General features: G+C 31.5%; 1 protein-coding gene across 9 annotated transcripts in view; it reads left to right on the plus strand.

Moving 5' to 3' along the window:
• The first annotated feature begins 132 nt into the window (after positions 1 to 132).
• LOC132726701 (glutamine--fructose-6-phosphate aminotransferase [isomerizing] 2-like) overlaps positions 133 to 23,930 on the plus strand; it is a 68,685-nt gene continuing 44,887 nt past the window's right edge. For 3 of the 9 annotated variants that reach the window (XM_060712053.1, XM_060712057.1, XM_060712054.1), the window contains exons 1-4: positions 9,258 to 9,586; positions 13,552 to 13,659; positions 14,088 to 14,186; positions 20,349 to 20,474. In XM_060712053.1, the coding sequence (XP_060568036.1) occupies positions 9,553 to 9,586; positions 13,552 to 13,659; positions 14,088 to 14,186; positions 20,349 to 20,474 (367 nt within the window). In that variant the 5' untranslated portion in view covers positions 9,258 to 9,552. Of the gene's footprint in view, positions 427 to 9,243; positions 9,587 to 13,551; positions 13,660 to 14,087; positions 14,187 to 20,348; positions 20,475 to 23,930 lie in introns of those variants that run through there. The other 6 variants (XM_060712049.1, XM_060712055.1, XM_060712056.1 and 3 more) reach the window with 5 other exon arrangements.

Here is a 23,930-nt window from a genome sequence, read left to right on the forward strand (position 1 = left end):
GTATCAAACCGAGCAGTTCCGGGATTCCCACGTCATGCCGTGCATGAACTGACGCAAACCAACCCTATTTATCAGTATTAATGCGTGTTTAATTATGTACAATATGTTTGTTTAGGAAAGGATTAAATATAAGGTTGCGAAATACACCATAGACACACAAAAACTGACACTGCGAAAGCGGGACCTTGCCTGGTTATAAAGCTTTGCTTTGGGATAGCCATATCTATATTTAAACACAATCCATCCCCGGAAGTAAATCTAAATATTTGCATATAAACAGTCCATGCAAAAACGTGTCAGTTCAGTTTGACAGGTAGTGTGTATTAAGCTGTTAAGAAATAAAGATAGAGTCCGTTATCACTGTTTGAAATTATTCTGCATTTTTTATTAGGAAGCATCCAAAAGGAAAAGCAAGCAAGATGTGCGGTAAGTGATTCCTTTATTTAACCTATTTGCAATTTTGAATGATTTGAATTGGCTTAATTGACTTGCATCAGCAACATTTTAAAGTACTTGTCCTAAATTACATTATACATTGTTATGTTTATAAACGTATAGAATTATGAAGTAAAGAATTCATTTGAATAGTAGATTCATATATTTAGTATGCATGCTATTGCATAATTAAAGGACTTCAAGAAATAATAATTTGATGAGACATTTGGATAGATATATTATTAAATTTATAAAAATATATTCATCAGTTCACAGATATTTAGATTAAATTATAAATTTTATATTTGACCCTAATTTTAGGGAAATTGAAAAAATTTTGAAATGGGGCATTACGGGGTTAAAGTAAGCTCAAATGATTAAATTAGGGTTTTTAAATTTTTTGGTTAAAGTTTATTAAAATATTTTTTTGGAAATAAAAAAAAAATTTTATTTAAAATTTGTTTTGTAATAATTTTTTGGGCCCTTTACTTTCCATTGTTTTAAAATTTAAAAGGAGTGATTGCCATAATGTAGCCATGTGTTGATTTAATACAGTTGTTGTATTACAGTAATTGATAATAAGATTGATAGTTATGCATGAATCTTACTAAAATAAATTCAAAACTGCTGTATATAATGTACATTGTGTTTTGTCTTTCTGATTCCATATTAGTTATATTCCTATATCAAATGATTTGTTGTTTAAATAGTTAACAGTGTAAATTTCAGAGGGAAACTTGAATTGATCATATATTTCATAATTTTAGGAGACTATTAATTTTAAAGGTATTTTACAGCTGCAGCTTTAAAAAAAATCTTAACCTGGTGAATATCATGTGGGAAATTAGGAAAACATAATAATATATTGGCCAATCAACTACTAATGATTGACTGCTTTCAGAGTCTGTTGCAAATAAACAAAACCTGTGTTATATATTTAATTTATATATAATTATAAAAACTTAGATATGCCTAAAGTAATATAGATAAAGATCTACATAAAATGATAGATGTTAAGATAAATTGTATCATATTTCATCATGATACGTCTTTATTAAATTATTTAAAAAACCAGCAATATTTGAAAGGAAAGTTTTCATTTCCAGTGTTTCTTATATTTAAGAAATTAAGTGATTTATTTATTTAATGTTAATATTGAAATATTTAAATGTATTATACTGCAATATCTATCGTTGATGTGGATAATAAAAGTTAAAACAGGAACATTTTGGTTAATTAAATATATCAATTATTTTGTACAATTGCATATACATGCAGTATAACATGCATATGCAGTCAATTACTATAAAAAATGCATATGTCACATTTTGCATTGTAAATGTTTGAATGGATATAAATTTAAGCTCTTGTTTCTTTACTGTCAGCCATATTGATATTTTATGGAAAAATGTATGTTGCAATGCATGCGTTCAGTGCATGTATTAAATACAGTTAATGTATGCATTACATATACACCAGAAAATGAGAATTTGACTTCAAGTGATTAATAACACAAAGTTTTAATGTATCACTTAATGTAGAAAACCTGTGTTATTTCAAGGAAGACAGATGTGACAATAATATGTCAAATAACTTAGGGACAGTATGACATATGTTTTGTATGTATATACATATAAATAAAAAATTGAGAGCTTAAGTGATGATAATGATAGTTGTATCATATAGAGCCAGGTCAACATGCTTTTGACTAGGCCTATATACATGTACTTTTTTTTTCTTATTTTTATTTATTTTTATTTTTTTTTAATAAAACCATATAGTCAAGATTCAAAGCAGCTCAGCATGTTCATTGGGTGAAGTTTTGTAAAAAATGAAATGACCAGTCTTACTGTGTAATAATTAATTCTTTTAGTTCAGAGCCCTTTAGATGATGATTATATTATTATATTTTAGCATTTATTTATATAGACTTGGCCTGAATACTAGGTCAGATTTTGGGAAAAATATGTTAAATGTTACTGAATTATTTTAAATTTAATGACTACTTATTCTTGGTTGAAAATTATCACATAAAACAGAAATTTTATATAAGTATAATTAATTTGTTAAGAAAAACATGTAAGCAACAAAGTTCTGTTCTCTTTCCTACAAAACCATTAATGTACTTCTTTTAAATTCATGTTAAGTATTTTCTGTTTAACCCATCATCAACAGCTTTATTTACATTATAGATGACAAAATAATGTTTTATGTATGTATGTAAAGAAATAAATGCAATGCATTATACATGCATAACTTTATATTAATTATTATACAAGATGTTTGATAGATTTGCACATGTAGTGGATAAACTTGCAATGAAAAAAAAAAAAAAAAAACCTAGAGAATTATAACTACATGTGTAATTGTCACCTTAGTGGAGTAGAGGGTTAACTCCCATCAAATTATATAAGGAGTTAACACATAACTGCACTATGGTTAGGAGCCAAAATGTAAAAAGATGAAAGATAAAACAATATTTTGGTCAGCTGGTAATACGGGCACTTTGTTAAAGCCCTATAAAAACTCTCATCTTGATGAAAAATGATAAGTATATTTGATTAGTAGTTAAATTGCAAAACCAGCATCCGCGCAGTCTATTCAGGATCCATGCTGTTCGCTTACAAACCCTATAACAAATAGAGAAACTGATAGCAAATAGCATGGATCCTGATCAGACTTTGCGTACGTGCAGGCTGGTCTGGATCCATGCTGGTCGCAAACCCATTATGTTGGTTTTGTCATGGCGTGGCTCATTTGATTAGTAGGTAAATGGCTAGTGACACAAACCAATGTTAGGCTGAACAGTGGATTGACTAAACTTGTTCCTCATCCACCCCCAGAGCACACCTACCCCTAAATGGATAATCATTTATAATAAAATTTTTTATGTTTTTGTGTTTTTACCCTGGTATTAAAAGGGACGTTTTTTTATAAAAGTTTAAATAAATGTGCCCTTTTCACATAAATTATTAAAACTTCAAAAAACCACGATTAACTTAAAAAACTTTTTTTTATATCTTTCTGTACTTGAATGGGCCTTTTTATTTTTCAAAGAATTTTATTAATTTTGTTAAATTTTACATTTTAAAATTAAAAAGAGGAAATTTAATAACCTTTGATTTGGGATATTTTTCATTAAAAAAAGGAAATAAAAAAAGGGTATTTTTGCTATCTATTACGTTTTTCAGTTTAATATGTGCGTCAAATTTTTATGGGAAACATAGATTAAATTTTTGCCATCACGAAATTTTGGGGAACCCAAAAAGGGTTTTAAATTTTTAGGTTTTTTAAAACGTAATGTTTTTAAGGGCCCCCCAAAGAAAAAGGTTAAAAAACAATATAAATCGCCCCCACTTTAAATCCAGACATTTAAATTGCATCAGAGGAAAAGTTATCTTGTGTCTGGCTTTTAACTGCAGTCAATTTCAAATTTTGAAACATTTTTGTTACACAATTCATTATAAGTCTTACATCAGACTTGACGTGCTTAGGCCATCCATTAAAGAAAAATGTTGGTTGTCAGTGACCTTATGGTCAAAAACATTTGGTAGATCTGTATTTAAAGGTTTAAATGTGTCTTTTAATTACACTATAAAAAAAATGCAGTTTGCACCTTTAAAATAAACAATAAAAATGGATAATATTAAATTGATCTTTTTTACATTATAAATATATCTTCGCATTATTAAATGCACCTTTTAAATATAAATGTTCATTTGTATCGTGATTTGAATACAAAAGATAATTTTGATATTTTTGTCGTTAACTTGCCTGAGTATCCCCTTTTAAGATTTGATTTATTTTAGACAAAATTTGGAGGGGATTTTTTATGAGATAAGGGGGGAAAAAAAACATATGAAATTTTGAGAGGGGAAATGGTACCCATATTCTGCCTCAAAAACAACCAACCCAAAAACAGAGAGCCCTGTTCTTTTAACCATCACCGGCTCCCATTTGCGTTCAATAATAAGGCGGAAGGGGTTTTTTCTCGTGGAGCGACCTGCTTGTAAATTTGGGGACATTGTAAAATAATTTTTTTTTGGCCCCAAATTTAGGGCTTTTCCCCCTAAATTTTTAAAAACCCGTTTAAAATTTTAAACTTTCACTCTTTATATTTTATTTAATTTTTTAAACCCCCTTAAAGCAGTGTCAATTTACAATTTTGGGCAAAATTTATTTGGCAAACAAATTTTTAAAAAGTTCACATGAAGTATTTTATGCCATGTTCAAAGGAGAGAATACTTCATTTCTCAATCAATTTTAATGGATATTAGAATATAATCCTAATAATTATTTTGTCAGGCAATCTGTGTGAGAGTATTGTGTGCTTTTGTGATAGCATGGTGATAAAGAATTGAAATATGTAAAGCAGTTTTGTTCTCTAAAACTTTAAAAGAATGATGTCTGAATACCAGTTTTAATTTATTCTCAGAATGCTTGCAATGATAATAAAAATACCATGAGCAAGAAACTTTATACTCATTGCTTAAGTACTGGTTGGTTCCAGGAATGGATTTGAGTGTTTCGATTAGCTTATAGTTTTTTACACAACCAAACTAAAAAAAATAAGTATAAACTAATATAAATACATTGCACTTCAATTTTCAGAACAACCTCTGCTTTTTGAAGGGGGGCAATATAGCCTTGTGAATCTAGCAAAGTGGGGGAAACCCTGAAAAATTTAAAAACCAAAAAACTAGAATTTTTATTTTATCCCACAAATTTTTTAAATTTTTCTATTTCAATTAATTTTTAAAAAGCAAAAGTAAAAATAGCAGAAACTATCTATCTATAAAGGACAGCTTTCTGTCCCTTTTATTTTTAAATTTTTTTATCGAAAATGTTACTGGGAAAAGGGAAAGTGCAAAAGGGAAATTTTTAGGGGAAACCGTATTAAAAGCTGTTTGTTTTTTTGAGTCTATTTTTTTATCGCCCCCCCGCCCCAATTTTGGGCGAAATTTCCCCCAGGGAAGAAGGGATCTAGTTTTATTTTAAAAAATTTAGGGGGGAAGGGGAAAAATGCCCCAAAATTTAGAAACCGAAAGATGACCCCAAATCTTTCTGCAAAAAGCTTCCCCTGGTTTCTTTAATGTGGGCCAAGTGTTTTTAAAGCACTCATATATAAAGGGGGACCTCGATTGAAGTTCCAGAAGTATGCATACGGGAAAGACCTAAGCTAAATTTTTTAGTTGGGCCCAACTAAGGAAATCCGAATAAACCACCCTACAATAGGTAACCCGAGATTTTACAAGTCTCAATGCTTAACCTGATTGAGGGCTCTCTGACAGGCGGTGGGGCTTTGAAATCACTACTGAGTAGTCAGAGGCATTGTTGATTTTTATTTGAAATGTGTCAAACCTGTTTCAGTCTGGCACAATCAAAGCAGGACACGATCAGTATACATATAGCACTGATAATATAATAAAACTTCAACAAATATATTATAAGGAAAAACAAAATTAGCCAAACAACTTACTTGTTTACATTAAAAGTGATTTACTTAATATATTGCATTTTATTACTGGCAGGTGTTTGTTTTTAACTTGAGATGTTTACTTTTATATGAAATTAAATAATTATTTATGATGAATTATAATTTTATCAAAAATGTCTCATTTGAAGCACGCCTTATCTGATACTTTTATTGACATTCAAAAGTTAACTTGATCTACATTATATCTTCACACATTTTCATTTTTAGAAAATAATTATATACCTACGTAATTTTCAGAAACTGCATGTGAACATTATATAATTGATTTTTAGATAAAAAAATTTGGCTTTTTTCCTACATTTTTTTTTTTTTTTTTTTTTCTTGGAAAATGCATCGCTCAAACTTTTGTTATAAAAGCTTATTTTAGAATCTAGTTTATTATTCATTAATATATTAAGATAGGTGGAAGTGCTTCATATAAGCAATCTCAAGGTAAAACAATTGTTTAGAACTTCAAACATTTTCAAATTTAAAAAGGGAGAAAAAAGCTCTGTTTAACTGTTTTGATGAAAAGTCCCTCCCTTTTTGGGAAAACCTTTTTTGCACCTACAAAAAAAAAATCAAAAATAATGTTTTTAAAAATACTGCCAACACAATTTATAAAGGCCCCAAAAATAATTTTAAAAGTGGGAATGCCCTTTTTAGATACATGTTAGTTTCAATTTTTAGATTTGTTTCTCAAAATTTGGGTAAATTTTTTAAAAGGGGCCCCCAAAAGGGGCCCCAGAAAAAAAATTAAAAAAAAATAGAGTTCTTTAAACAAATTTTTAAAAGTTGTTTAATGGGAGAGGCATTTTCCCCACGGAAAAAAAGATGTTTCTGAAAGGGGAAAAATTTTACCCTTTAAAATTTTTGAGACCCTTTTAAAAAAATTTGGGAAAATGTAAACAAAGTAGCAATTTGACTTCCATTCAAAATACTTAATCTCTGCAACTTAACTTATTGCCAAAAAGCAACAGAACCAAAAGATGGTTCATGTAATTGGCAAAGAGTTCAGGTTTTCTTAAACTAACAATTTCAGGTTAAAAAAGCTTTGAGAAACAAAAGTAAAACATTTCAGGGGCATATTGGGCCTTTAAGTGTGATATTCGCCCGCATTTTGGGCCTTTAAGTGTGATATTTGTCCTCTTTACTTTTTGGGGCATTATGGGCCCTTTAAGTGTGATATTCGCCCTCTTTACTTTTTGGGGCATTATGGGCCTTTAAGTGTGATATTCGCCCTCTTTACTTTTTAGGGCATTATGGGCCTTTAAGTGTGATATTCGCCCTCTTTACTTTTTGGGGCATTATGGGCCTTTAAGTGTGATATTTGTCCTCTTTACTTTTTGGGGCATTATGGGCCCTTTAAGTGTGATATTTGTCCTCTTTACTTTTTGGGGCATAATGGGCCTTTAAGTGTGATATTCGCCCTCTTTACTTTTTGGGGCATTATGGGCCCTTTAAGTGTGATATTTGTCCTCTTCACTTTATGGGGCATAATGGGCCTTTAAGTGTGATATTCGCCCTTTTTACTTTTTGGGGCATAATATGGGCTTTTCAGTGTGATATTTGCCCTCTTTACTTTTTGGAGCATAATGGGCCTGTAAGTGTGATATTCGCCCTCTTTACTTTTTGGGGCATTATGGGCCTGTAAGTGTGATATTCGCCCTCTTTACTTTTTAGGGCATTATGGGCCTTTAAGTGTGATATTCGCCTTCAGTGAAGAGCATAATTCACTTAAATGAGGATCAGTGTATGTAAGAAAATAAGATATATGTAAGTTCCTAATAGCCACTCTCCACTGTCCCATTGTAACATTTCATTAAAAAGAATGGATTTGAAATAGAACTCTGTAAATTTAAAACTCTGAATATATTTCTGTCAATTTCTGCAAGATTAATTTGAGTTATTTTAATGAAATTGCATGTTGCTAAGCATATGTTTTATCAACTGAAGTGCTTAATTAAATGGGCTACGTGATATATGAAATGAGAAAAGTTGTGGTTTTCATTAACTTGGTAATAAACCAGAATCTTTGCTTCTTTTTTGTAAATTTTTATCAAATATAAATTAGTTTGTTAAAAAAAAATCAGTGAACATTTATAGTTTAGTGTGTCAATTTTGATTTAAGTTTAGAGATTTATTAATGCATTTGAAATAATCTTACTGGAGCAATCAGGGTTTGTGAAACCAGTCATGTCAGCAATAAATATGGTATGACTTTTAAAATTTAGTTAAGTCAGTAACAACAGGGATTGCAATGAATTTAAATGACCAAAAACGATTAAAAAAAAACCAACAAGAAAATATTCATTATGTGCATGTAAAATAGCACATACTTTATGCCTGTACATGTATTTTTTCATTTATGATATGATTATATAATTATGTTTATAGAGAAAATTATTAATTTTAATGTAGTTAAAATGATTGAGAAAAAATATGTTCATACTTTAATACATTTAAAACTATTTTTATTTAATGGCTTGTTGATCAGCTGTATTTTGAAAGCTCAGTAGGAGGGAGTACCATGTGTGCCAACCTTGGGTTTGTCTTACCTTAGTTTTTCAGGTTACAATGCACTTGTCTTTTCGGCTGCGGTATTAAATAGGCTGACAACATAATAATGAGCCGCGTCATGACAAAACCAACATAGTGTGTTTGCGACCAGCATGGATCCAGACCAGCCTGCGCACCGCGCAGTCTGATCAGGTTTGTAAGCAAACAGCATGGATCCTGATCAGACTGCGGAGGCGCAGGCTGGTCTGGATCCATGCTGGGCGCAAATGCATTATGTTGGTTTTGTCATGGCGTGGCTCAAATTATGTCTTAAATTATTGGTCCTCCACCTCTGACTGTGGCCTGATTGACTTGCATGACAATACAAAATTAGCATGCAGTTACTAACAGAATTTTACTAAAGATTGTGGTTTTCAAGGACTGCAATTTGGCAGCTTTCTGCAAAATCTTGTATTGTGTACTTGGGGCCGAAATAATGGAATTTTTATACAGATCCGAGTCTTGTGTATTAATTATCTCTTTAAACCCCAAAATTGATACTGTTCTTGCATAACTGGTTCTTGCATAACTGGATTTTTAGACCAGGAAGAGATAGTATTTCCTATAATTTGTATCTATAATCTAAGCATTATTTAGTAGTAGATTATTGTTTTGCACCTTTTATACCTGAATCAGGAAGTTTGGAATGAAAAATGAATATTTTTTTCTTTTAAAAGGATTGTTTGAAGTTTAATGAAGCAGAATGATATTGATTATAGTTCTTTATTGTATCGTTTACTTTTCTGCACAAAAAGGTTTTAGATAAGATTTTGATGTAGATATTTTTCTGAAAATTCATGCAATGTTGCTCTTGAAGGAAAAACTACTTTGAGGAAAACATTAAAGTTTTACTTTTTGGGGAAAAAACGAGAATAAAAAGATTTGAATTATGATTATATTCATTTATTCAAAAATAAGTCTTGAGTCTATAAAATACCGGTAATTTCTTGGAAAAAAAGGTCAACTAGAAGTTTTATTCAAAACATAGTGTGCATTGCTTTCAGTTGGACATTCCTTTTATGGGGTTTATTGCATCAGAATTATATTTATCTGTAGCATAGAAAAATAAAAACAGCTGAGTAATGAGGGATACTGGATGTTTTGCTGAAATGGGAGGTTAGTTCATGATCCGTCTTTATATGTTCCATCTACATTTCTGCTCTAACTTATCAATTAAATTGTAGAATAAATTTTATATAAATATATTACGATTTTAATTTTAAATTGAAAAAAAAATTATTGAAAGCTAAAATGATAGTGAAATTTACAGTAATGATTAAAGTTCTATTTATGTTATAGCATGTAATTTTTTTTTAACAATTACCCCAATGGAACATATTAAAGTGATAAGACTTTGGGTAGATTCAGGCTAGACTGCACACCCATGCAGGCTGATCAGGCTCGTTACTGTTGACTAACTTTAAATTTTCATTCCATTAAATTATCCTGTAAATTAATAATGCCTAGCTACCTCACCATTTATAATTTACTGGCATTTGACTCCCCACTATTTATAATTTGCTGGCAATTAATTGCTAACTCAACATTTATAAGTTGCTGGAAATTAATTTCTACCTCACTATTTATAATTTGCTGGCAATTAATTGCTAACTCAACATTTAAAAGTTGCTGGAAATTAATTTCTACCTCACTATTTATAATTTGCTGGCAATTAATTGCTAACTCAACATTTATAAGTTGCTGGAAATTAATTTCTACCTCACTATTTATAATTTGCTGGCAATTAATTGCTAACTCAACATTTAAAAGTTGCTGGCAATTATTGCCTCCCCACTATTTATAATTTGCTGACAATTAATTGCTAACTCAACATTTAAAAGTTGCTGGCAATTATTGCCTCCCCACTATTTATAATTTGCTGACAATTAATTGCTAACTCAACATTTAAAAGTTGCTGGCAATTATTGCCTCCCCACTATTTATAATTTGCTGACAATTAATTGCTAACTCATCATTTAAAAGTTGCTGGCAATTATTGCCTCCCCACTATTTATAATTTGCTGACAATTAATTGCTAACTCAACATTTAAAAGTTGCTGGCAATTATTGCCTCCCCACTATTTATAATTTGCTGACAATTAATTGCTAACTCAACATTTAAAAGTTGCTGGCAATTATTGCCTCCCCACTATTTATAATTTGCTGGCAATTAATTGCTAACTCATCATTTAGAAGTTGCTGGAAATTAATTTCTACCTCACTATTTATAATTTGCTGGCAGTTGCTTTAGTACCTTACCATGTATATGTTAGTGTTCATCCGTGCTGTTCTACAGAAATTAGAAACTTCGACGGGAGCGATAGCGACTTGAAACCATTTGAAATTTACTTGCAATTGGTTATAATTTACCTCACCGGCAATTCATTGTTACCTCACTATAAGTTGCTGGCTTGCCATTCATTATTAGCTGGCATAAGTGTATTATAGCTCTTACCATGCAATGTTCTTGATCAGAACTGTGAAAAATAGGAGAATTTTTAAAATTGGTAAGATGGTTACATGCAGAGTAAAAATCAAGCATTATTGATTGAGAAATTTAATCACACTGAAAAAATGAGCCTGTTTTATCAACTGAATTTGAAAAGAATGTGTACTTTTCTGAAATCAAATTATTAATTATAAATTGAATTGAAATAACTGTAAATTTATTTCGTGAGATATTTTCTGAGTTCCTGTTGGGGTTATAAAAATTTCCTGTTTGCTCAAAAGCTGCTTTGTGAAAAAAAAATTGTTTTGACATCAGACCAGATGATGAAATGGCCCATAATTAAGTTTGTGAAGGGGTAAAATATTAGCACCTGTTGGTGTTATATGTCCTTAGTAATTTAATTATACTTCTAGTGACTCCTTATGATTTTGGTTTTTGTTTGAGTTAAAGCCACCGTGGCACGTAGCAAGCTGGCTTACCACTCAGGACAGTACTTCAACTTCAGGTTTTGCTCTCAGGTTTTAAACTAAATAATAAAAATGGTTCCTAAGTTTAAAATTTGAATAACAATGAGATTTACTATTATATTCTGTTATGCACTTGTTTGACTTTCAATCCAACAAACAAACAAAAACATTATAATGTAAATATTCTGTGTTGTGTACATTTTACCTATGTCATATAGTTGACCTTACATCTAACATTTCTCCTTTCATTTTGAATAAAATTTATGGTTTCTCTTTTATCCTGATGCCATTTTGAATTTATCTTCACTAAATATTTAAGGTAACTGTTGTTTACAGTTGTGATCAGCTTGTTTTCAAATATTATAAAAGATGAGAGGGATTTAACTTTCTATTGTATTCCAGACTTTACCTACTGGCTGAGTCTATATAATTATGCTAATGTGTTGTAATATAATAAATTGTTACTTAAGCCTTTCCCATGCTAAATATCTGAAATAGACTTGTCCATCTTTCAATATGGACAAAACCATTCAGATTTTTAAGGCAAATTTTTCAGAAATATTTTCTGGATTTATAGCAAACACAACAGAACATGATCATGACCTTGAGCTGGCTGATCTAGGTCTGCACTGGTCGTGCATGAGTAGATTCAATGCCACAAGGCAGCAGGTTAAGGGTTAACTGAGAGTCTGAGACTGTTTATTTGTTTGGAGGTCCTCACTGTTTGAATACTTTACTTTCTGGCATGCTGAATCAAAATTTAATTGAAGTACAAAAGAAAAGAAAATTTTACTCAAATGACAGGAAAGTTAATTGCACACAGTATATAAGCAAGTGTACTTCTTAATATTGCAAGAAAACTTCAAGTTAAAATATATAAGTTCCCAAGAAAGGTGCAGTGTTCGGATGTAACATGTGCTTGTAATCGCCAACGGGGTACACATTGAATTGTATATGCTTGCAAGACAGGAGACAGCGATTTCAATTATATTCTTTGATGGCAGGCATACTATAAATATACACTACAATATGCACTGAAATATTATTATTTGAGCCGCGCCATGACAAAACCAACATAATGGGTTTGCGACCAGCATGGATCCAGACCAGCCTGCGCATCCGCGCAGTCTGATCAGGATCCATACTGTTCGCTATCAGTTTCTCTACTTGTTATAGGGTTTGTAAGGGAACAGCATGGATCCTGATCAGACTGCGCGGATTTGCAGGCTGATCTGGATCCATGCTGGTCACAAACGCACTATGTTGGTTTTGTCGTGATGCGGCTCATGTTATTTCAATGTTGAATATGATAATGGTAACAACATAATTATGATCATCCAGTCCTCGTGATTTAGAAATAGATTGTAAGTTTACATTGCTGACTAAGCAACTAATATAATTATACAAAAATTATGCAAAACTTATTTTATTTTCACTTTAATATAGCAAAACATAATTTTACACATACTTAGTATACTTTGATATACGTATCAATTTTAAACTGCGTTTATGTAAATTACATTTTATAACTGTTCATATAATTTACATTCTTTCTTTAGATGCACATGCATAATTATGTAATGTATTTTTTATTTAGTTTATATAAGTTTGTTTTTATACATTATCTTTTCAAAATCATCATTATATTTAGTGTTAACATGCATATACATTAATTATTTAATAACCGTTTGAAGGTGGTTGCTATGTTAAATGATTTGTGTGTCCAGACTGTGTAATATCCATGCAGTCTGACCTTAGACACAGTAAATTATTTAACTGACACTAAGCTGTTAATTTTTTTTAATTTCTCTCTTTAACCCTTACCACTCTAAATAGCACAGAATAATACCAATCTTTCAGTCAGGACAAAAACATTCATTATTTTTAGTGATAATTCTAATAGTGAACAGTGCAGACCATAATCAGATGGCACCGATGGCATGTGTAGAATCTGTTGCCTCTAGCACTAGCAGGCTCACAGTCCCCAGTGGTCGATACGGAGCAGGATGCAAATTGAATGTCAGTTTAGCATTAAGACCTAGCAGAATATTTAAACACATAACTATTTCAGGTGTATCAATTTCTCAGGTTTATTTAATGCTTCTCGCAGCCTTTAGATTTTTGACTTTGAGCTATTTTTTAATAAGAATGATTGTATTTTTCAGGTATATTTGCATACCTCAACTACCTGGTACCTGCTACAAGGAAAGAGATCCTAGAGATCCTCATTACAGGCTTGAAGCGTATGGAATACAGGGGCTACGACTCTGCAGGTACTACTTTCTTTTATTCATACAGTCTTTATTTTGTACTTTATAAGACTTGTTGCACCTTATCTAGTTGTTTCCCCCCTTACTTTATTGTGCTTTCATGCAAAAAGTGCAATGATAGAATGGGAAAAGTGTATTTGGTCATTTAATTTGCCACTCATTAGGCTCACTGTAAATGCTGGATGGTATATTGTTTTGATATTTACATTGATCACTTTATAATGCACAGTTTGTAATTTAATGCTGGAGCAAAATAAAGGCTTAAAAGATGGACAGAATAAAAAAAAAATGTGAGACCGGAATTTCTTACTAAAAACTGGTAAAATACTGTACAGCAGCTTCACCATCTGAGCTAGCCACTCACACCTTTTCTACCAAGTAGACAGTTCTATACAGTGACATAATTACATTTTAACTGCTTTGTATTACAGGTGTAGCATTTGATTCCTCTGAGTGCAGTGACAAAAAATGTACGTTAAAAACAGTGAAGAAAAGGGGCAAAGTAGCCAGTCTAGAGGGAGAACTACAAAGTAAGTTTTTCTGCAGACCAAGTAAAATTAAAGTGTAGTGTATAATGTTAAAGAATTTCTCTTTAGATATTATAATCTTAAAGACCTATCATTACATGTAGTAAGTAAAAGTTGGCATGGTCAAAAAGGATGTTAAGAAGTGTCTCGAGGAGATTTTTTTTTTAAATGACCAAACTCTTTGTTATATTCAACATACATGTATTATGGGTTTTAGATAAAACGCAATAAACTTTATATTAAACATTACAAACGGCGGACAGTTTCGAAGGTTGAAATTTCAATGATAACATAAAACATGAAATGAAGAATTCCCTGTATTAAATATATATATATTTTTTTTTTAAATTTGAAACCTAAGCATTGGTTAAATAATTGTTAAGCAACAAGATAATTCCACTTGTCACAGTCATGAATTATTCAGTTTATTTATTCAGTAAATAATTTTATATTATTTGACACTTCTTTAGAAGTCATTAATGTATTACCTGTAATATAACTATGGCTATTGTATTGCATAAAACCTTGGTTAAAGTTTTCCTCAAAATTTGATACTGTTTGATTTACTGTACATGATAAGGATTTCATAAAGAAGTCTTTATCTGTTAAGATCTCATCCTTCCCAATAAACTTTATTTTACAATAAGTTTTCCTCATGGTTGTTCTTTAGGTCATTTCTCTTCTTTTATCAATGACAATAGTTAAACTTGCTGTGAGACACAAAAGACTTTACCCCTGCTTCTAGGAAACTGCTCTCTTCTTTTTTCCCCTATATTCAGTTAAACACCTGTTCTTACATTGTTGATTCATTATTCTTTTTTCAGTTTTTTAGTGGAATATTACGATGTTTACTTAGAAATTGGTAGCCTTTGACTCATTCAAACTTTTGATAAGGGGATGGTTAAGGGACTTCACCGAGTTTTTTTTAACAATAAACATGACTGGATTTGAAATGTTTTTGTTTTTTAGCTCGACTATTCGATAAGAATAAGTAGAGCTATTGCAGTCACCCGAGCGTCGGCGTCGGCGTAACCACTTATGTTAAAGTTTTTGTAATAGTTCAAATATTTTCAAAGTCCATTGACATATGGCTTTGAAACTTTGCACACTTGTTCACCATCATGACCCCAACCTGTAAACAGGAGGAGGTAACTCTATCAAGCATTTTGACAGAATTATGCCCCTTTTTCGACTTAGAATTTATGTTAAAGTTTTTGTAATAGTTCAAATATTTTCAAAGTCCATTGACATATGGCTTTGAAACTTTGCACACTTGTTCACCATCATGACCCCAACCTGTTAACAGGAGGAGGTAACTGTATCAAGCATTTTTTTTACTATCAAGCACTAAGAATAGTCGAGCGTTGCTGTCCTACTGACAGCTCTTGTTTGAGATTATTACTAGTATTCCATTTTATTTAGGTCTATACCAACAACTAGTGTGCAACATTTCAGATCATTTGCTCACTTCTTTTTTCTAAAATAATGATTTTGATGGTGCAAGCTTATTTTGTAAAGCCAGTTTAAACAGGCTCAGAAGCACACTACATTTTAATTTAATTCTGAGTATGTTTGTTAATTATTTTATTTTTTTTTAATTATTTATGTTACGTTAATTTTTTTCCAAATTTTCTATTTAAAGTTCCACTATCAAATCTTATATTTACAGATCTTGGACCTCAGCTGAGCTCCTATAAATAATTTCAAAAAGAAGTGAAATAACTTTAATAAATTTTCTCATGAAGAGGAAAGATAACAAAATGAATTCCTCATGCTGATATTACCCTTTAGTAAAGTACCTTCTGTCAAAAATTTCAAACATGGACCATCCTTAGTCTGTGCTTAACCGAGGTTACTTCATTATTTTCAACAAATCTTCCATAATTTCAAAAACAATTTTAACGCTTACATATTTTTTTGTTAATTTATCTGCCGTAACCATTTTATGATTTCAATAACACAAAGTCATGCTGTCTATTTAATGGATCACTTCAGAGAAAATAGGATTATCTTTCTAGTTTGTTACATACAGGAAGAGCAAAAAGACTTCCCTATCTAAATACTATTATAATAATATTAAGTTTCCACTTCCCATTTCCTACTAAATTTAATACTGTTAAACTCATAATGAATATCAAGTGGTATTATTTAGTCACATAAATTCATAAATGTAATTATTTAAACTGTTTAAGTTTTACACATACATGTATTGTATTGTTATAACAACCACCTTGTAAATAATATTATTAGTCAGGGCTGCTTATAGTGTCAAAACATTAATTATGTTAAGCATTTTTGTTAAAAAACATATAGTTTAAAAGAACCTTTCTAGAATCTCATTCCTTGAACACACCTGTTATACTGTCTTATGAGAAAACATGGTCATTGCCCCAGTAAGCCTTGAATCCCCCATCCTTTGGCTGAGAGGCAGACACAGTACTGTTACCACAAGGCGAATCTTTCCATTAATTGGCTTACGTTTCTGCAGTCCGAGTGAGACGCTTGTCTGTTTCCATATGCTAATAGTATATACTTTACTGCCAATAGAATTCAGACCTTTGATATTATTGTTACTTAATAAGAGACTGGCTTATTTGAGCCGCGTCACGACAAAACCAACATAATGGGTTTGCAACCAGCATGGATCCAGACCAGCCTGCCCATCCGCCCAGTCTGATCAGAATCCATGCTGTTCGCTTACAAACCCTATAACAAGTAGAGAAACTGATAGCAAACAGCATGGATCCTGATCAGACTGCGCGGATGCTCATATATAGAGTTTTACTTCATATTCAGGTTTTTGTATAGCTTGTCAGAATAAAAGAAATTTATACTAGCTGTACATGTATTTTGTCAATAAATACTCTATACAGATTTGTCATAGCCTTCTATTAATGACAAAAGCCATAATCTGTGTAATGAAATATATGCTATGAAATATGCTATTACAGGCAATTACACTGTTTTATTGATACTGAACAAGCTGCTTTATGCCACAGATGGTGATGTTGATCTCTGAAAAAGCTAAAAGTTATACATGTATTTCATCTCCTGCATAACTCCTACTGCCACCGTGGTCGAGGGGTTAGAGTCGATGACTTCTAATCCAGTTACCTCTCTGGTGTGGGTTCGATCCCCGGGAGATGCTTTGGTTGTTTAGCGCGGAGGAAAGGTAGTCTAGTACTGTTGTAACTCTCCAGGAACGATGGTTAGGAAACTACCCCCTATATGTTTGGTAAAGGCATAAAATGAAACAAACAAACAAAAAACAAGCATAACTCCTTTATCTGCAAGGTCTGACTAAAATTATTCATAATGGAAAAAAAAAATTTTTGTATCTTAAAACAATTCAAAGATAAAAAATTGAATAAATTAAACGTAAATGCCAGTGACACGCATGACTTGCCTGTAAGATGGGTATCTCTAAGGGCTCAGGTCAGCTTACTGATCCAAATGTGCAGTCTGAAAAAAAAACTGGAACCTGCTGAGTTTGTGTAATGGCGGAGTTGCCATGTTTGGAATTTAGAGCAATGCATTTTAAGTTTAACTAAAATTTAAGATTGAGCTACCTAGTTAAAGTCAGGTCAGACTATATGAGCCTGGCTCAATTCTAGTGGCAAAGGCTAACCACTTTAAATTTCCGCAGGTTAAAAGGTTAAGGCTATATGTATGTCTGCCTGCTTATTTTCAAATTTTTCAGCATTTTGATTATAGAAACTAATTTATATTGTAACAAGACACACGTTTATCCCTATTGAACATAGATTAGTGTAGTTTGTAAAATTAATATGCAATAAAATAACTGTTGATGATCTACATTTAGACATTTGGCATATTAATAAAAATAAAAATGAAAATAAGAATGGAAACAAATCAGGCACAATTTAGTTCAGGTACGGCAGAATTTATTTGTTGATGAGTTTGGTTTGAAATATCCCCAGGATCGATAGAAGCCTAATAAAATCACTGTTTGGAGTTCGGATGCAAAGAATTATATCACAAGGATGAACAAAAAGAGATGGGCGAGAACTGTATTTACCACTTGATTTATCTTTCAAACAACATAATTATGTACACTTAATTGTAATATTATCACATGGGTGTATAATACAGAGCAATAAAAAAAAACTTCATTTCTGACTGCTTTATCTGTAAATATGTTTAAATAATAACATTTAAATGAATTAGCTGATACATTAGAAGAAAAAGATTGAAAACACCTTTTTCAGCTGATAAAGTGCTTTAAAGATACTGTCTTATATACTAATAAAATTAAAGCTAATAGTTAACATTTTTAAGCTATATAGTATACCTGCATTTTAGAAAAGACAGGTGCTATATTTTCTTTAACAAATTATATAGAATGATATATAAAAAAAAAAAATCTCAATAAGGTGTGGTGTTATTTTACCTTAAAAGGACTCCACTGAGGTTTTTTTACATGATGGGAAATGAAATGTTTTTTCCCAACTATTATGTAACATTAATATAAGTCTTAACCAATAACTTTTGTCCAAAAATTTCAGATCATTCACAGTCTCTCCATTTTGACAGAGTAATTAATGTAATATGAGAAAATTACTGTTTATTATTTTTATAGCATGCGAAGCTTTAATGTGTTTTGTCTGACCATGATCAGACAGAATGGTCTGCATTGGTTGCACTATCTTTTGATGTGTTGGTATATTATTTTGGAGAAAAAATGATTTAAGAAGAAATAATTATGATGTCACTTATGCCCATCACCACTGTGAGTTTGTATCTGGCCAGGGACATTATATCATTTGATGTTAGGAATCTAAGAATCCTGTCAGCTTATAGAAGTTCAATGTTCAACTGCCGTTCTACTCACTTGGCTGCTATAATGGACAGAGGGTCACCTGACTAATAAATGCTCCTTTCACCAGTAAAAGCTGGATTCTTACATTCTGTTACTGAACTTTTAGAATGATTAGCATCAAAAGATGCCTTGCATTTGATTAAGTCAGACTTCTTTAATCTGAGGCTACTTACCGTATCCGTCTGTACCATTGCTTTGATATTTTTTTAAGTTGTCAATGTAGGAAGTTTGATATATTATTTATGATTAATGGCATGACTTTGGGATTTTTTTTATTTTGGGCTGCACCCAATTTTTTTTCTTTTATAGTTGTTAACCAGGAAGACATTATAAAACAAATATGTAAATGTAATAGGCAAAAAAAAAAGAAAATAACAAGGTCTTTTATGACAAAAATAGTAATGTCATTGGAGAATACACTTCAAATTTCAACTGTTCAATGACGTATATCATAATTAAATACTTTATGATATTTACATATATTTGCTTACAAAGCACCCTGGCAGTTCCTGTTTGCATTATATTCAATTTAACAAACATAAAACTTGGCGGAAAGAAATCCCCCTCAGGCCTGATTGCCAATTGTCATGCACTTTGCCTTTATCTACGACCAGGAAGTTCCTCGATTTTTTGTACCCGAGATATTTGTTAAAAAAAATTGTAAAGAAAAAAAAATAGCTTGTGTGTTTTTCTTTTGATTAGATTGTGCATGGCTCGACTGATTGGATCAAATTACACTCTTGAATAAAAGAAATTATTGATATGCAACGATCTTCCGTTATAGATATATAAGCTAATGTTATATTAATAGTTTATATTGTAAAGTAACTTTGTAAATTGATAGCATACCAAAATATTTACAACAGTGTTTACAAATCTTAACAAAAGAATTAATTTTTTTTAAAAATTACAATAATTTTGTTAATGTGTGCATTTTAATGGCTTTACAGAAAATGATATTTTTGTAATTTTTAGTAAAAAATTTTTAATCTGTTGGTAGAGTTACAATATATTCATATCTTTATTGCCCCATTTCAGTATGAATTTATAGTCACATTCAAAATTTTCTTGTTCGATTTCTATTGTGTTATTATAACATTGGCATGTTTTAAATTATTTCATAACTCACATTTTCTTTAAAGATTATGCTTTTAGCCTTTTCCTTGGAGGATGTTGGTTTTTAGTTTGTTTTAGGTGGTGGGTGTGTTGGGTGGGGGGGGGGGGGGGGAGTACAATGGAAGAGTGAACATACTATTAAACATCATTTTGAAATTATTTTTTTTTGTTTTTAAACTTTTACGGATGATTTTGATATGTATTTTCAGAAGAGAATGGTATATCTGGCACAAAAGCATATGATATACACTGTGGTATAGCGCACACAAGATGGGCCACTCACGGTGAACCTAGTGAGTTGAACTGTCACCCACAGAGATCCGATGAAAATAATGGTAAGAGATAGGGGTAAAAATGTCAACATTAACACAGGGTGTTGCACACTTAAATACCAATAAATTCGAAGTCACTACAGTGAAAAATAAACATAAATACAGGGTGTTACTTTTATATACCAGATTTATGTTAAATATTAAATTATTTTAATATTATCAGTTAAAATGCGTTAAAAATCAGTTGTATTTTTAGCCTGTAGATTAAAACAATCCCCTTGACCCCTTGCTAAATCAGTTCTTTTTAGAAAGCACATCTGTTGCTTCAGATAAAAATGAAACCTTGAACATGCATTGAATTTTTTGTAAAAGATAAACAAACTGCTCTAGTGCTTCTTCTCTTACACTTAGTACTTGAAACATGCGGGAATGGGGCACCTGAGGGCTTTCTCTACCAATATAGCATTGTTAATAGTGTCACTTAAAACCCAACAAAACAAATAAATAACTGTAATCCACTCTGTTAAGTTCATTGCTTCCTTTTTTTTCAAATCAATGTCATATATAATTCATTACACCTATTTCTGTTTTACGATATCATGTATCATGCGATGGCAAGAAACTTTAATCAGAAAATGTATTGAATTATCAATAGTGACACGTATTTTGTATTACATGACTGTATTTGTAATGTTCAGATATTTTTCATTTATTTTGTATACATCATTAGTAACTGAAAAATGTCACAAAAGAATTATAAAATTTTATGCATATACATGTATGTGGCAGGGAGACATTGGAAAAGTTCAGCTGCTGTTTAATTAAACACATCTAGTTTGACAGCTGTGATGAGACAATTAGATATGCTAATGTTTTACGTGCAGTTATTCAAACAGTCCCTTATTTGTTATCTGACAGTATATCATTGCTTGGTCAATAGCTGTTTGATCAGTTATAGTAAAACCTGTTTTTTCTTTACCTTTATTAAATTTTACTCTACTGAAATTATAGGGGTGATCAGCCTTTGCCTCCAGTAAAAAGCCTGGCATTCTTACAAATCCTTTTAAATTTTCATCTAGATATCCCTAAAATTGATAATGGACAGTCCCAAAATGGAAGCTGGGCAAGTTTATGTAAGAAATTTTTAGCATATTAAGGGTTAATACCATTTTATAGGAATTTAATTAAGGCCTTGTAAATTGTATTTTTCTTACGTTTCTAGGGTAAAGTCAGCCAGCTTGGTTGTTTGTCAGATTTCACTGTATACAGAAGAACATCACTATTAAAATCATATTGAGATTTTTTTTCCCAAATTTAAAAAAAGTTTGTTATATTTATGTCTTGAAAAAGATAAAATGTTGATAATTTATGTGATTGGTCTGTAAGCACATGCACTGCACCTTTATTATTTATTTTTTGACATCGGCCCATATTATAATAAATGATATTATACTTTTTTTATCAATAAATTATGTAACTTTTTTCAATAAGGAAGTTATGATGATTTAGTGTTATTGTTTACTTTTGTAATTATAGACAAACTAAAATGCTTGTTTTTTTTCTCTTGATTATGCATTTTTTTTTTTTAGCTCACCTGGTTGCCATGGCAACCGAAAGAAAAGTCTTTAAATATCTTCTTTTAAACAACCCTTAGAGCTAGAGCTTAGATATTTGGCATGAAACATCTTCTAGTGAGTGTCTACCAAGTTTGTTCAAATAAAAGCCCTGGGGTCAAAATTGGCCCCGCCCCGGGGGGTCATTGATTTTCCCTATATGCATATAGTAAAAACTTAAAAAATCTTCTTTTAAAGAACTGTAAGAGCTAGAGCTTAGATATTTGGCATGAAACATCTTCTAGTGAATGTCTACCAAGTATGTTCAAATAAAAGCCCTGGGGTCAAAATTGGCCCCGCCCTGGGGGGTCATTGATTTTCCCTATATGCATATAGTAAAAACTTAAAAAATCTTCTTTTAAAGAACCGTAAGAGCTAGAGCTTAGATATTTGGCATAAAACATCTTCTAGTGAATGTCTACCAAGTTTGTTCAAATAAAAGCCCTGGGGTCAAAATTGGGTCGGCCCCAGGGGGTCATTGATTTTTCCTATATGCATATAGTAAAAACTTAAAAAATCTTCTTTAAAGAACTGTAAGAGCTAGAGCTTAGATATTTGGCATGAAACACCTTTAGTGAATGTCTACCAAGTTTGTTCAAATAAAAGCCCTGGGGTCCAAATTGGCCCCGCCCCAGGGGGTCATTGATTTTCCCTATATGCATAAATTAAAAACTTAAAAAATCTTCTTTTAAAGAACCCAAAGAGCTAGAGCTAAGATATTTGGCATGAAACATCTTCTAGTGAATGTCTACCAAGTTTGTTCAAATAAAAGCCCTGGGGCCAAAATTGGCCCAGCCCCAGGGGGTCATTGATTTTCCCTATATGCATATAGTAAAAACTTAAAAAATCTTCTTTTAAAGAACCGTAAGAGCTAGAGCTTAGATATTTGGCATGAAACATCTTCTAGTGAATGTCTACCAAGTTTGTTCAAATAAAAGCCCTGGGGTCAAAATTGGCCCCGCCCCAGGGGGTCATTGATTTTCCCTATATGCATATAGTAAAAACTTAAAAAATCTTCTTTTAAAGAACCCAAAGAGCTAGAGCTAAGATATTTAGCATGAGACATGTTCTAATGGGTGTCTACCAAGTATGTTCAAATAAAAGCCCTGGGGTCAAAACTGGCCCCGCCCTGGGGGTCATTGATTTTCCTTATATGTGTATAGCAAAAACTTAAAAATCTTCTTTGAAAAAACCCAAATAGCTAGAGTTTAGATATTAAGCATGAAACATCTTTAAGTAAATATCTACAAAGTTTGTTCAAATAAAAGCCCAGGGGTCAAAACTGGCCCTGCCCGAGGGGTGTCATTGTTTTTAACTATATGTGTATAGTAAAAACTTAAAAAATCTTCTTTTAAAAAACCCAATGAGCTAGAACTTAGATGTTTTGCATGAAACATCTTCTTATGGGTGTCTACCAAGTCTGTTCAAATAAACAAATAAAAGCCCTTGGGTAAAAATTGGCCCGGGGGGGGGGGGGGCTATATACAGGTGAGCGACCTCAGGGCCATCATGGCCCTCTTGTTAAATTAATCACTTACAATATTTGAGCCATGCCATGACAAAACCAACATAATGGGTAGAGAAAGTGATAGCGAACAGCATGGATCCTGATCAGACTGCGCGGATGCACAGGCTGGTCTGTATCCATGCTGGTCGCAAACGCACTATGTTGGTTTTGTCATGACGCGGCTCATTTTATATTTTTATGTAACAATCAGAAAACACATTGACTTCAATTTTGTAACACTCTACATGCTAGAAGCTATAGTGAGACTTAAATGTGTATAAAAAAAATTATTTAGTGAAATAACCAAAAGGAAGCATATTATACATTATCAATGGCACTTACAACTTACAACAAATTAAAAGAGGACAAAATATGCACAAATAGCCCTTACTGCATAAG

The sequence above is a fragment of the Ruditapes philippinarum genome, unplaced genomic scaffold, assembly GCF_026571515.1.
Source record: "Ruditapes philippinarum isolate M1 unplaced genomic scaffold, ASM2657151v2 ctg2119_1_1_1_1, whole genome shotgun sequence".
Taxonomy (NCBI): Eukaryota; Metazoa; Mollusca; class Bivalvia; order Venerida; family Veneridae; genus Ruditapes; species Ruditapes philippinarum.